General features: G+C 38.0%; 2 protein-coding genes and 1 long non-coding RNA gene across 5 annotated transcripts in view; 2 read left to right on the top strand and 1 right to left on the bottom strand.

Annotated features, from left to right (window-relative positions):
* Nucleotides 1-2,758: 2,758 nt before the first annotated feature.
* Nucleotides 2,759-4,500, bottom strand: LOC120892939 (uncharacterized). Its single transcript, XR_013423896.1, has 2 exons — nucleotides 4,328-4,500; nucleotides 2,759-3,743 (listed from the first exon to the last, which is right to left on the bottom strand). It is a non-coding gene; the product is annotated as an uncharacterized LOC120892939 (long non-coding RNA).
* On the top strand, nucleotides 4,437-8,542 carry Polr2k (RNA polymerase II, I and III subunit K). 3 transcript variants are annotated; one of them, XM_005316298.5, is made up of 4 exons: nucleotides 4,437-4,590; nucleotides 5,081-5,147; nucleotides 5,544-5,636; nucleotides 6,255-8,542. In XM_005316298.5, the coding sequence occupies exons 2-4, from the start codon at nucleotides 5,087-5,089 to the stop codon at nucleotides 6,275-6,277; spliced, it is 177 nt and encodes a 58-aa protein (XP_005316355.1). In that variant the 5' UTR covers nucleotides 4,437-4,590; nucleotides 5,081-5,086; the 3' UTR covers nucleotides 6,278-8,542. The 3 variants fall into 3 exon arrangements, with proteins under 3 accessions (XP_005316355.1, XP_040149744.1, XP_077872991.1); XM_040293810.2 differs by having other exon boundaries at nucleotides 4,508-4,581; XM_078016865.1 differs by having other exon boundaries at nucleotides 4,519-4,617; nucleotides 5,085-5,147.
* A 1,483-nt stretch (nucleotides 8,543-10,025) lies between these two features.
* The window catches only part of Spag1 (sperm associated antigen 1), a 62,070-nt gene continuing 57,196 nt past the window's right edge, over nucleotides 10,026-14,899 (top strand). The window contains exons 1-3 of the mRNA XM_078016864.1: nucleotides 10,026-10,141; nucleotides 12,526-12,667; nucleotides 14,080-14,239. Of these exons, the coding sequence (XP_077872990.1) occupies nucleotides 12,528-12,667; nucleotides 14,080-14,239 (300 nt within the window). The 5' untranslated portion in view covers nucleotides 10,026-10,141; nucleotides 12,526-12,527. The remainder of the gene's footprint in view (nucleotides 10,142-12,525; nucleotides 12,668-14,079; nucleotides 14,240-14,899) is intronic.

Raw genomic sequence — 14,899 nt, 5'->3', positions numbered from 1 at the left:
AGCGCCCTTAGGTGAAAAGTATAGAGAGACACAGAGTAAGAGCTTAAAGGTAGGAATGATGTGGTCACTGTATCTTTGGATAAGATTATGCTTTTTTTTTTTAATAGTGTCCTGTTTGTATTTTTCTTCGTGTTTCTACAATGAATAGACAAGTATGTAGATTTTGTAATTAGAAAACTGGAAAAAAAAGTGAAATGGATTCATTATTTACAGACATCCCTTATTAGGTATGGCATACACCCAAATACTTTCAATGCCAAACGTATTTTTAAACACTAATTTTCATTCAATAAATATTTACTGGACACTTAGATGCCAGACACAGTCCTACTGCTCTTAGCAGCTTCCTCCTTGTCTGGTTTTGGCTTCTTTTCCTTGGCCCATTCCTTAGGCAAGACCCTACCCTACTTCAGCACTTAGGTGATCATCTCAGAGTCTCATTTAGAAGCTCAACTATTGCTGGTGCTACCAACTGCCTCTTCCACAACTCTATTCTGGTGACTTTCCTCTATCCGCATGCCCCTTGGTCATCCTTAACATATCCAAAATAAAACTCACTAACAAATACTCAACTCAAATTTCCTGCCAGTTAATGGACTAGGTACTGAGAGGAAAAAAAAAAAAAGATAAGGCAAGCAGTCACTGGTTTAAGGGGCTAAGGTATGGTACCGGTACTATAACAGAAGAATAGCAGTGGCACAAAGGAAAGAGGGACCTACTGATGCTACTGGAGAAGAGGGTGCAATGCTAACTTCTAATGACCATGTCAGATAGATTTTGATGGACAGATGGCATAAAAGGTACACAACATGAAATTCCAAACTCAAAATGATCAAGAGCAGGAAATTGAGAGCTGGGCACATTAGAAAAACTGTAAATAATTTGTTATAGCTGAAAAACAAGATATACCAGAGGATAGCACATTAGAAAAACTGTAAATAATTTGTTATAGCTGAAAAACAAGATATACCAGAGGAAAGATATAACTTTCAAGAGAAAGTTCTTGAAAAAGGGTAGAGCCAAGTCATGGAGAGTTACGGGTGCATGTTAAGAATCTGAAGTTTATCCCCGAGGCAGTGCAGAGCATTTTAGAAAAGCCACTGTGGCAGCATGAAGTACAGAATGAAGAGAGGTGGGGGTGGCTTCAAGGAAGCTACTGCATCACTCTGGGACACAGTGGGAATGGAAAAGAACCTGGCAGAATCCACCGCTTGTGACTTAGGGTGATAGAGAACAGGCATGGGGGAAAATAAGATGGATTTAGTGTGAGGTTAAGATGAAGTACATGTGTGAATTCAGGTAAGGAATTGATGGAGTACACATCATTCAAGAACATCTGTCTGAGGCCTCCCATGCACTCCCACACACAGTGAGTAGTATGCTCCCTAGCTCTTCAAACAAATGTTACAACTATTTCACCCTTCCTTGCTTGGCATTTGCCATCCTCCTTCTCTACTGAATATTCCCAAGCATTTTGTCACCTTCTAAAATGTGGTGTTGTCTACTTATTTTTTTAATGTTTGCTACTCATCCTCACCCAATGCAAATAGGGTGGGAATTTTGCCTATCGTTAAATATAATCCACATCACCTTCAAATATCATTCAAACATTGCTCTTTTCTTCCTCCAATTAACTTATTTTCCAGAGATACTTTAATTGTAAGTAAAAAATAAAATATCATGGAACTTTTGTGTAAGTTAAGAAAGAATAATTTTCATGACTCCCTGCACATACACACACACCAAAAAAAAAAAAAAAAAGAAAGAAAAAAAATCCCTTTTCAGGAATTTTTCCAGAGGTAGCCACTTAACTAAATTTTTATATTCTTTACCCACCCGTCTTTTGCTTTTTTGTTTCCCTTTCTTGTTTTTGAGCACCATTCCATCGAATACACCTACTTTTCACAAGATCTAATGCTTCTTTTTGTGACCAATCAATGGGAGATTTTCCCATTGACCGTGGCATTCAAGCAATGCCAATTTCATAAGTAATTATGATCAAGGAAAAGGAAAGAGGGAAATTCGCCTGGGGTGGGGAGTGGATAGCATCTTGTTATCTCTATAACCATATTCAAAAGAGTTAAAATCCCTCATGTCCAGGATGGCAAGTCAACTACTCTCATTAGGAGAGAGATGTCTGATACGTAATAAGGGCTCAAGAAAAGTTAGCTAACATCATCTTTAATAGGTAACAGGGTTGTGGGTGTGGTTCAGTGGTACAGCATTTGCATGTGTGAGGTCCTGGTTTCAATCCCAGACCCAGACCCCCATCCCCCACCAAAAGATAATAGGGTAACTTCCATGAAGCTAAATTTAGATCCTAAATTACTGCTTACTGCTATTAGAAAAGAAGGCCTTCGATTGGGAACTAGCACCAAAATGAACTCTTGTGGAAATTCTGGGTCTCCTTACTATGCCTTGTTATTGTCATACCATTTTGAAGGGTCTCCAGATCCACTTATATTCTACCTGTATTGATCCATTCTGATTGCTATAGATTGATTTGTTTCATAGACATCTTGATACTTGGAGTTAGAATCAAGGATAGCTTGCAAATGTGAAATCTTCGCTTTCAGGATCACTCCGTTATCCTTGTCTTATGATAAAAACAGTCTTCTTTAATATTTCTTGTGGAGAAGAGATATCCCCTTGTATTGGATTATCTCTTTGGTTGACAGAAGTATTTCATAACAGGGCTGATGGTCAAAATATTTATGTTGTTAGTCTGTGGGTAAAGGAAAAAGCAGGAAACTGATACTTCTCTGGAAATTTCTGTTTTTAATTTTAAATTAATTTCCTCTGAAAATTTCTATTTTTAACATATTAGCATTATTACTACTTCTCCTATTAATATTATTATTAATTGCAGTGCCGGGGGTTTGAACCTAGGGCTTCACACATGCCAGGCAAGCACTATACCATTAAGCTACACTTCAAGTCCTGGAAAATTTTAAATTAGCATCTAGGAAGACTATAAAGATCAAGTTAAATCTCTCAAGCTGTTCTGTGGAGATGCAACCACTGTTTGAACTCCTGGAAGTAAAAAGTGAAGCTCAAAGTTCTTAAGATGCTGGATGGAGAACTGGAAAGGAACGTAGCCTGCTTAATAAGATAATAAAAACATGGTGCATGTCAGGAGAAAAAAAGCCTACTACTTTGATTAACTTTATAATGTTTTTTTAACAACTGATTAAGATACTTGTGGCCGGGCGCAGTGGGTACGCCTGTATTCCCAGGACTCCTCGAGGCTGAGGCAGGAGGATAGGGAGTTCAAAGCCAGTCTCGGCAATGGCGCGGTACTAAGCAACTCAGTGAGACCCTATCTCTAAATAAAATACAAAAAAAAAAAAAAAAAAAAAAAGGGCTGGGGATGTGGCTCAGTGGTCCAGTGCCCCTGAGATCAATCTCCAGTACAAAATATATATATATATTCTCAATTCGAATAACTTCATTTTCTTTGCCCTACTAACAAGTATAAACAGAATTTTCAGTGAGAACTTTTATTTTTGAAAGAATGCACCTCCACTTTAACAATTTTGTTATTCTGTGGACGAATACATGGGAGGGAGAAAAGGAAACTAACGTGATCAATCTCTTAGATTAGAGCAACGGCTGAGAGAAATAGCTGTCCTCACGGGGTCTTTGCTTTAAAGGGGGCCTAGGACAAAGCCCAAACCAAAAAAGGAAACCAGAGGAAGGACGGGAAGCTGCTGCAGCACTGCCCGAGCACAGGTCTCAAACATCTGAAAAACATAACTGAAAAGTATTAGGTTGGTGGTGGCGACTTGGTGGCAACTTAGAACAAAGCAGCCCACTCGGAATGCCGGTGGAAATGCCTGTCAATCAGCCAGATCTCCTGACTAACTCCTGTCAATCAGCAGGACCCCCTGGCCAATCCTGGAGTTCAGCCAACTCCCCTGACCAACTCCAAGGGGGCAAGGGACCCTAAAAACACCTTTTCCTGTCCCAATCCCTTCCCTTCCTGCTGTAAGCCCCATAAAAATCCAGTCCAGTCCAGCTTCCACGCATTTTCTCCTCAGATCCTTCTCCTGTCCCCTCTGTGGGTCTGATCGAGTTCCGGCCGGGAGTGATATCTCAATAAAGACTGTTCAGCGGCCCTTTTAAATCTGCCTCCTTGGGTCGCTGCCTGCCCCGCCTGATCTGACAGAGAGTGCTTTTATATGTGAAAAATACTGGTAGTTCTTTCCACGTAAACTAGAATAACGGCTAGGTTGGGTTCCACCCGCATTTGTCATTTTCTCTTCTATCCCTCTGCCCTTCTAGAAGTTTTACTTCCCTACCAACTTCCTTAGTCGGAAACACAAACCTCTTCGACTTGTAAAACCATTAAAATGCTTTGTTTCTCTCAAAGACGAAAATAGCTATAAGCCAAACAGACATCTCAATCAACCTAAGGTAAATTCGCGTACGCTTTACCGCCTTTGCGCAATGCGTGTTCCCAGGCCTCTATGAGGCGGAAGAGGCGGAGACACCTCTTGCGTCATACGCCGGCGCCGGAAATTGGCTGCGACGCTGCGACGTTTGGTGTTCTGTTTGGAAACGCGGGGAAAAGTCTGCGTGGTCTGTTAAGTATGTTTCTTGGGGTTTAGGGGGTAGGTGTTTGGGCCAAAAGTTTTTGGTGTCTATATGCCAAAAAGATCTCGGTGGGATCAGTTTTGGGCGGGGTGCAGAATAAAGTCGATGCTGCCGTCATTTCTCTCTAGTTTCTTTTAGTTAGCTGTTGGGAGTTATTATTTTCCCCCTTCGGTTAGACTGTTTCTCTACGCAAATTAATTTTCTAAACGGCAACTTTTTCATCTCTAAAACAAGAGTGATACATACTAGGATTATTGTGAGAATTATAATGAAATAACATGCATAAAGTGTTTATTAACGTGTGAGTTTTGGGTGAGGTTCAATACTTTGTGTGTTTCATCCTTTAGACCTAATCTGTAGTATTTAGGAAAGAAGCACAGATTAGGAATTGACATCATCTTTTTAGCTTCAGGGGAAAATGGGGATTGGTTGGTTTTTTGAGAAGCTCCTTTGAGATATTTAATATTTGAGTTTGTGATTTCAGGTAGGAATGGACACTCAGAAGGACGTTCAACCCCCAAAGCAGCAGCCAATGATCTATATCTGTGGAGGTAAGAGTAGCGGTTAGGTAAAGTAAGAGTGTTTTCCTTATTTTTTTTTCCTTGAAATTATTGCATTTATTATTTCCTTAAATGGATTACTGGTCTTTAAAGTTATAAAGTAGAACACTTTTTAGCAATCCTATTATCTTGGTGAGGGATGGGAGAAAAAGGAGGAGGAAAAAAAAAACCAAACCTCCTTTTAAGACTTCATGTTCTCACCTGGAAAAAGTGCATTGCCCACAACTCTTCTTACCTACTTACTATATTTAGTAATAGCAGCCTACTCTTCAGTTTCAGTATATCTTAGTGCTTTGGGTTGCCTTGGATAAAAAATAGAGTTAAGATCATTTTCTTGTTTGTAATGTTTTCCTTTTGGGCATTGATTAAGTGTGTTTTCTTTTCTAGAATGTCACACAGAAAATGAAATAAAATCCAGGGATCCAATCAGATGCAGAGAATGTGGATACAGAATAATGTACAAGAAAAGAACTAAAAGATGTATCCTTTTAACTATGGTTTATAAATATGAGGAGGAAATTAGTAATGTTGGGGTTGGTACATACTAAGTTCTGCTAACATAGTAATAACTTTTGGATTACTTTGAAAACAAACACAAGTAACATTTTTTATACCATTGTATAGATTTATAATATTCAAATACAGTTGATTTTAGTTCTCATAAGTATTTTTCAGGGATTCTAGTGTTTATAGAAGTTCTCATTCTTGAGCTTGAGTTTATGGGCAAACTAAATTATACAAGGATAAATAGAAATATTGTATGGAAAAAGTGGAACATACAAATTAGCCCAAATACTGAGAGTGAACTGTTAATGTAATAATGAACCAATTCTTAAAAATCAATGTTATCACCTTTAATGTTGCTTTAGTATTTTTTGATATATTAGTCTTTTACATGGAAAAAGTACTCATAAGAGTTGAAGAAAAAATTTAGATAATTTTCTGTTGTCATAGTAATTACTAAATTCCGTTTTATTTTTGGTATATTTTACATTAAACAACAAATAAGCTTATTGCAAAGAAAAAGTGATTTTCTTGGAAGCCTGAATCTTATATAACTTTTAAGTATCCTTTTGTCCTTAACCTACTTTCACACAGTGGTGGTTTTTGATGCTCGATGAAACATGGGAATTCAGAGGAGTGTCTTTCTTTGTACCTGGATTTGACCCTTGAATGTTTCTCATTATTATACAGCTTTTTATTTAGCACACTTATCTTATGAATACAACTGTATACATATGATTCCATTTTATTTCATTTTCCAAGTCAAATTGTGTTTAGGTATCAGTAATTTGTGTAAAGACTCTTGTTTAATTAAATGACTTAATTTTATTGTATTATGTGATCAGACACAAAATGAAAAATTAAAATTGCTTCCCCAAATCACTTACACGCTTAATTACACGCTTGTTAGAAATGGAAGTTTCTAAAGTCCTGTAAAATTCTGATGAAAGAAGTTCCTTGGAAACCATAATTATATGTTGTGAACTGTTGGTAAACTCTCTAGCGTTATTTGGTACAGATTAAACTAGTCTCCTTGCTCTCAGTATAAAGATATAAAAAATTCAAAACTAGTAGGTAAAATCAGAAATGAATAGACAAAGGAATAGCTGAGAATATGTAAAAACAAGTTGCTTCTTCACATATACAGGGTCATATGCATGCCTACCCTTCTGAAATAAGTTCTGTATAGAAAATTAGTCAAGGTGGAATAGTTACTTGAGTCGAAGACTAAGAGATTAGAAGGAGCAATACTGGAATAGGGGAAAGAGCCAGTGTAAAAGCTATGGGGGCAAACTGTGAACTTGCTTTGTTCCCACTTCAAAATGAAGCACATGTGACTTATACTTCATTAACAGTGAGTTAGTGGAAAAAGGTGAGGTTGCATTTTTGCCACTGGATGCCACCAAGAAAGCATTATTAGAGTCTTCCTACTACCATCATCTCTAAATCAGAGTCCCCAGAGCACCTGAACATCTGCAGAAGCTGTTCATCAAAGGGCTGAGCTTTGAAACAACTGATGAAAGTCTGAGATGCTATTTTGAGTAATCAGGAACACTCACGGACTGTGTGGTAATGAGAAACCCAAACATCAAGTGCTCCAGGAGCTTTGGGTTTGTCACTTATGCCACTGTGGAAGAAGTGGACACAGCCATGAGTGCAAGACCACACAAGATACATGAAAGAGATGTGGAACCAAAGAGCTGTCCCAAGAGAAGATTTTCAAAGACCATGGGCATACTTAACTGTGAAAAAGACCTTTGTTGGTGGCATTAAAGAAGTCCCTGAAGAATATCACATGAGATTATTATGAACAGTTTGAGAAAATTGAAGTTATTGAAATCACGACTGACTGAGGCAGTGAAAAAACGAGGGCCTTTGCTTTTGTAACTTTGGATGACCATTACTGTGGATAAGATTGTCATTCAGAAATACCATAGTGTGAATGGCCACAACTGAAGTGATGAAAGCCCTGTCAAAGCAAGAGATGGCTAGTGTTTAATTTAGCCAAAGAAGTCCAAGTCTTGGAAACTTTGGTGGTTGTAGAGGTGTAGAAATGACAGTTTTGGTCTTGGAGAAAACTTGAGTGGCAGTGGGGATGGCAACAATGGATTTGGTAATGATGGAACCAATTTTGGAGGTGGTTGAAGCTCGTTTATTTATTTTGACAATTACAACAATATTATTGAATTTTGGACCCATCAAGGGTGGAAACTTTGGAGGCAGAATCTCTGGACTCCTTGGTGTTAGAGGCCAATAGTTTGCTAAATCACAAAACCAAGGTGGCTATGGTGGTTCCAGCAATAGCAGGAGCTATGACAGTGGTAGAAGGTTTTACTACTGCCAGGAAACAGCAGGACAGGAGAGCCAGAGAAGTGACAGCTGCAGAAACAGATTTGTGAACTTATCTAAGCACAGTGGTAACAGGGCCTAGCTGCAACAAAGAAGAAATGATTTAGACAGTACTCGTATGTAGACAAAAAAACTTGAGGACTGTATTTGTGATAAATTGTGTAACAGGTCATCTTAGTTTCTGTTCTGTGGAAAGTGTAAAGTATTCCATCAAAGATTTTAATGTAGACTTTTTTTCCCCCACCCATGCTGTTGATTGCTAAATGTTAGTCTGATCAAGGTACTGAATAAATGTGTCTTTTAAAAAAAAAAAAATGAGGTTGTGGAGGTGGGCAGAGGCCAGTTCATTTAGGGTGTTGTGATAGGAATCTGCTGGGACAGCAAGCAGAAGAGTGACAGGAGACTTAAAAAATTATACATGCTTGGGCTGGGGTTGTAGCTCAGAGGTGAGCACTCACCTTGCACCACATAAAAATAAACAAAACAAAGATATTGTGTTCAACTACAAATAAAAAAATATTTTAAAAAAATTATACATGCTGTTGTGAGAATGAACTACATTAGGACATTTGGCATCGAAGAAAACTGGGCTGGGGTGTTAGCTGTAGGGAGTGAGAAGTAGCTGATTGTGGGACATGCTTTGAAGTTGAGTAATAGAACACATTGATGGATTGGATAGTAAAGACCTCAGGGAATTTGTGTAAGGCTTTGGGTACAAATACTTATACTACCCTGTTAGCTGGCTATATCAGACATATCTGTGTCCTTGTTTCTTGGATATAATATTTTAATCTCTAAAGATTGTAATGGTAATTTTCATTTTCTTACCTAGTCCATTTCCTTTAAGTTGCTTGTTTACTCAGCATGCATCTGTACATAATTATAACCAGAAGAAAACATTAAATATGAATGAAAAGAAAATTAGAAGGCATGTGAATTAAAACCATTCCTCAAATCTTCAAAGGAATTTTTTTTTCCTCTGCTGGAAATACAATGATGTGAAGTTGCAGTGGGCTGAGTAAGACTTAGGACATAATTTTTTGTTGTTTCATTTGTTTTTTGGTTTTGGTACCAGAGATTGAACCCAGGGGCACTTAACCACTAAGCTACATCCCTGCTTCTTTTTATTTTTTGAGACAGGGTCTCTCTAAGTTGCTGAGGCTGACTTTGAACTTGCAATCCTCCTGCCTCCAAAGTCTCTGGGATTACAAGTGTGTACCACTGTGCTGATTTTAGGGCATAATTGTGGAATGATTTTGCTGGCTGGAGTGAGGTATGAAATGACTTCACAGGACCTGGAACATGTGATGTGTTCATGACAAATAATTTAATAAATCAGCCTGCAAATTATTGTAAAGTTGGAAGCTATGTCTATAAACATGCAAATTTAAGATTCTCCAGCACTACTAATGGAAACAATTTAAAAAATCAAAGATTTAGTATTAGAATTTTTACCACTAACAGTCCCTGCTATGTCTTTGAGTGCAAAAGGAAAAAGATTTTTTAATTTCTGTAATATGCTACACATTGTACATTTTCCAGCCATTTTAACTAGTCTGAGTTTTATTTTTTAGCACATTTCTCCACGCAATTTCTATTGTTTTATTAATATGAATCATATTATGTCTTATTAACCTTTGTATACCAGCACTCAGTGCCCGACTCAGCCGGCACTCAGAAAATGTGAAATGCATAAAAAGGGAATCTAGTCTTTCATTTATTCTTTAAAAGAGAAGATATAATAAGTTGCAATGCAGACTCTTAAGTTTTTAGTTACGTTTTTATAGTTAAGTAGGAGTAGATACAGATTTAACGTAGGAGTATAGTAGTCCAGGATAACAGCAGTAACAGCGTTTTAACTCAAAGGAGGTGGGGAAATAACCTCACATTTCAACTTGAGCTCTAATGGTCCTTTTCCCCATGAGGGGTATGAAGCTGGGAGCTGTAAGGCCAATCGTCGGGATGGCAGGTGCAGGGCAGCCAATCATACTGCAGAGGTCCTGCCGACGGCCCGCCCCTCGCCTCTCGCCGTTGGGTCCGGGCGCCAGCTACACACCCCTTTTGTAGCTCTGGCTTGCCGAGGCTGCAATGTCCGCCTCAAAGTGCTGGATCTGAAACCCGGTTGAATGCTGGTGAGTACCTGCCCATCAGGAATAACGTACATCTTATCACAGCCCTTCCTCTGGGAGCGGCAGAGAACGAAATCCCCCCCTCGCACTGGAGTAAGGAGCGTGAGGAGAGATGAACGTCCTTCCTGGTGGGGGGAAACAAACCCGAGCTTTCCAGGTCACCAAGCGTGATGAGGGATGTTGGGTCGGGATCTCAGGACGGGAGTTCCTGGAGTTGGCCAGGCACTTCAACCCTGATGGTCAAAGCCAGGGGCTAGACAGCAACTTCAGAGGGTTTGCAGGTTGTAGAGCTCCAGGACCAGCCCCTAATCCGGCTGTGCCTCCGGCGGCGCGTACATAGAAACCGTTGTCATGGCTGGAGGATGCCGTTTACTTTTGGTCTCCAGCTGCAGGGGGCGCTCAGCCTGTTGAAGGCTGAAAAGACTGTGCCTCGGTGGATGATGCCCAGGTTTTCGCGTTGCTAGGGTTACCACCAATCCATAGTTGTTTGCGCTGGAGGTATTACACATAAACTCATGAGGAAATGTGGAAAGTGGATGTGGGTCATAACGACGAAGAAGAAATTAAATACAGCTAGGACCAAAGATTTTCCTAATCGAAGACAAAGACTGCAAAGATGTGCAAGTTCTTAAGAGAGCAAATAAAGTATCATGCTTTTCAGAACTTGAGAACATTTAGTAATCTTGAGAACATGTATCCTACAGAAAAAAATTGAAAAAGCATGTAAGACCCAGAGGGAAGTCACACTGAAAGAAATACTTATATAAATTAAAACTACTTGTTTTTAAAATGGTCACTCAATAGGTTTTAGTGCAGTGGTTTTTTTAAAAAAGTGACCTCTAATATATTTTGCTTTGCAACCATATGCATTTATATGTGCACATAATTTTCATTTCATAGATGTGAAATAAAAATTTTTATAAAACAATACTTAAATGTTGTAGTCCAGGTAGTACTTTTAAAAATTCAATTCTATCTCATGTATCAATACTGATTATTACTCATTAATTTCATGAGTTGACACCTGCAATTTGAAAAGCACTAATAGGATGGTATGTGGGCTCAGTAGTTAGCCTACTCGGATTCCTCAGTTCACTTGTCAACTTGTTTATCTGTAAAAGGGGAGCAATTATTATTTTTATTTTATTTATTCTTGGTAGTTTTGGGGATTGAATCTGGGCCTTCACACAGGCTGGGCAAACACAACCATTGAGCTGTCACATCCCCAGCTCTGGGAGTAGTTATTATCATCCATCATGAGAGTAATTTCGAAGATTAAGTAAGATAATCTAGGGTACATGGTAATTTAACCCCATTAATGTTAACTGTTATTATTGCTCTTTACTTCAAACCTACCTGACATAGTAGTTGAAGGACTAAATAAGGTAATATATGTAGAACATGTCCATATACTTAGCATGATGCCCAACACATTAAGAACTAAGTATTTGGGCTGGGATTGTAGATCAGTTGGTAGAGTGCTTGCCTGGTATGTGTGAGGCACTGGTTTCCATCCTCAACACCACATAAAAAAGAAATAAAAGTATATAAAAAGGAACTAAATACTTGTTGCTATTTTAGCAACACTATAACAGCAGCACTATTATCAGTGAAAGTGTCCAAGAACTCCTTATTTCCAATTCAATTCAGAAAGTCTTTCTTAAGGTGTATACAGCACTACTTGTATTAGTCCTAAAGCTATGAGGATGGGTAAGCTCCCTTACAATTTGGGCAGGAAGGTAAAGAAACATAATTAAACTATGTGCGATGTTCTGTAAGAGTAATGTAAAGAGTATTTTAGATCACAATGCTAGGAGCTGTTTATTGACAGGAGTGGGTGGTAGTGGTGGAAAATGTAGAGGAAAGGAATGGAAAAGGAAAAACAACTACAGAAAGGATATTATGAGTCACAAACGATGATTGGGATGTTAACAAACTGTATTTACTTTGAGCACCAACATCTGCTTTGTCATTGTGTCCTAGCTTTACTTAAGACAAAATGAGAGAATCCATGTATGGCACATAGTAATTTGGCTCTGTAAATATTAGCTATTGTTATAAAGAAGAGAGAATTCAAAATGAGTAACCTTCCTCTTTGGAAAAAGCATTCCACCTCCACTGGCTTTGGTGGTGAATGCCTATAATCCCAGCAGCTCAGGAGACAGAGGCAGGAGGATCGCAAGTTAAAAGCCAGCCTCAGCAAAAGTGAGGGGCTAAGCAACTCTGTGAGACCCTGTCTCTAAATAAATTAAAACACAAAATAGGGCTGGGATGTGGCTCAGTGGCCCAGTGCCCTTTTCTCTCGGAGTGTCCAGATAGTTACTTATCCAAATTGAACATTATTACATATCTTAGGTTCACATTTGTTTTCCTATGCTATATTTTAGCCATGACTGCCAAAGATTATCCGTCATTGTGGGGCTTTGGAACAACGAAAACATTTAAAATTCCCATTGAACATTTGGATTTCAAATATATTGAAAAATGTTCAGATGTTAAATACCTGGAAAAAATTCTTTGTGTGCTCAGGTAAGCATTTAAAAACCATATCATGCTTTATTATGCCAGTTTTAACTATGTTGTGGCCTTCTAAAAGTTAAAGCAACAATAAAAATATCAAGGAAAGTTTTCAAATATTGAGATGATTGTTTTTGCCTATGGTGGTTTCTAAAATAGTGATTTTGACCCTTTGGTTAGTTTGGAGGGTTCCGGTGAGGTCTACTTATAGCATGAGACTTAGGCTAATTAGTATCCAAGGGGGTATTTTTCTTGCTTCCTCCACATCTACTAGGGAAAGGTAAGGCAGTTGTGAAAGTAGCCATTAGGAGGTAAGTTGTCTCACCAGCCGGCGCTGACACTTGGTACTTTCCACTTCTGTTCTCTAACAGCAAAGGAAGGTGACTCACTGTAAGCTGAGGATGGTGAGGAGGTCCAAAGGTGAGATCAGAAAACAGAGTTATGGTCTTCCTAGTATAGATGATTTATCAAATTTTAATATACATACATGTGGTTGTTAAAAATTATAAGTTTGAGAGTCTTGTTCCCAAAAATTTTGCTTTAGGAAATCAGGGGTGGAACACAGAAATAAGTGAGCGGATTGATTGTAAGGCAGTGGTAAAGGAACCCACTTCTAGAAACACTGCCCTGTGGAGTACGAACCTGGGACACCTATTTTGAATTTCTTGAGGTGTTTTCATTTGGCGAGCAGAGCTCTGTTGCAGAAGGTACCTGTGGAGCATGAAACCTCCTGTTCAGGACTCAGTAGTATTCTTATGGCTCTACAGTGGTTCTTATATTTCTTGCCTCTGACTCTCGTCCTTCACTGTTTGTTCCTTTTCCTCCTCTTCACCTTTAGCTTCCTGTCCTCCCTGTCAGAGTTGATGTAATAACCTTATCATTTTTTAAGTAAAAAAGATGAAAAATCATATTGTTTTCTCTTTTGTTTTTTCTAGGTAGAATATTGCCATATTTGCCTAAATATAAATATAAATATTTGAGCAAATAAGATAATAAGAAACTTATGAGATGAGGGAATTTGAAAGCTACAATTGTAATGTTAGTTCTAAGAAATTCTGTGAATAGCCCACATTCTTTCTCTGCTTGTCTCTAGTATTGAATTTATATGTGTGTTTAAAATTGCTTCCTATACAAAATGAACATGTGTGTTAAATTAGGGGAGAAAATGTTATTTATTCAGCTTACAAAGTGTGTGATGGAATTGGGTTTCTTTAGAGTTCCTTTTTTCCTCTCTAAGTCACTCTGAAGATCAACAAATAAAAATGGGAGTTTTTACTGGTTGAGATAGCAGACCAGTCTTCAGCCTTGTGCAGCTCCTGAGATCTCCACAGAACATGTGGGCTCCACAGAACCCAGTTTGAAAACCACTTGTCTAGAGAATCTTTAAATAAAGACTAACTCTAAAATTATAAATATTTTCAAAGGTCTGGTGAGGAAGGATATTATCCTGAACTTACAGAATTTTGTGAAAAGCGCCTTAAAGGCTTGGCTCCTAAAAGCAGAGCTTTGAGGAAAGATAAGCCTGCAGCAACAGCATCCAGTTTTACAGAAGAAGAATGGGAAAAAATTGATGGTGATATAAAGGTATAGAATAACACCAGTGTTTGGTAAATATTGTGGTTGGCATTGTCTATATGTCAGACATACTTATCTGAAGTCCTAGGCTTATTGTTTGTCAGTAAAGGTCTTTTAATGGTAATTATGTAGAAAGTATTGTTTACTTCTTAAAACCAGAAAATACTTTTTTGTATGTATACAAATGAAATTTAAATGGCTGGGTAATATTCTATACTATAAAAGAATCATAATTTAATCAGTTTCTCTAGATAGTACCATGTAGACATGTTTGTTTATGGTGTTTTTGAACCTTCCTGATGAAATTGTAAATTGTTACAATTCAAATTGCTTATGCAAAAGATTTGAAGATTTTTAAGGCTTTTGAATTAAATTTCTATGTTCTCAGAAAAGTTTTACTTTCATACTGTTCCACCAGCAGTGTACTATAAGAATGCCCATTTTCAGGTATTTTTCAATGGATATTGTAATGATTTTTAATCAGTTTCATGATTGAAAAATTATAGGAGTTTACTTTTTTTTACTTTTTTGGGGGAAGTGTTGGGTATTGAATTCAGGGCATTGTGCATGAGAGGCAAGCACTCTACCAACTACCAACTGAGCTATATTCCCAACCTGGGGAAGTTCACTTCTTGATTAATAGTAAGATGGAATTTTTTCACTTGTTAT

Source organism: Ictidomys tridecemlineatus, chromosome 7, assembly GCF_052094955.1.
Source record: "Ictidomys tridecemlineatus isolate mIctTri1 chromosome 7, mIctTri1.hap1, whole genome shotgun sequence".
Classification (NCBI taxonomy): Eukaryota; Metazoa; Chordata; class Mammalia; order Rodentia; family Sciuridae; genus Ictidomys; species Ictidomys tridecemlineatus.
This window is presented reverse-complemented; position numbering and strand designations above follow the sequence as displayed.

Coding starts and splice junctions, on each gene's coding strand:
- Polr2k (XM_005316298.5), top strand. CDS start 5,087: ATGGACACTCAGAAGGACGTTCAACCCCCAAAGCAGCAGCCAATGATC. Junction 5,148..5,543: donor AATGATCTATATCTGTGGAG/GTAAGAGTAGCG, acceptor TTTCTTTTCTAG/AATGTCACACAGAAAATGAA. Junction 5,637..6,254: donor CAAGAAAAGAACTAAAAGAT/GTATCCTTTTAA, acceptor ACTTTCACACAG/TGGTGGTTTTTGATGCTCGA.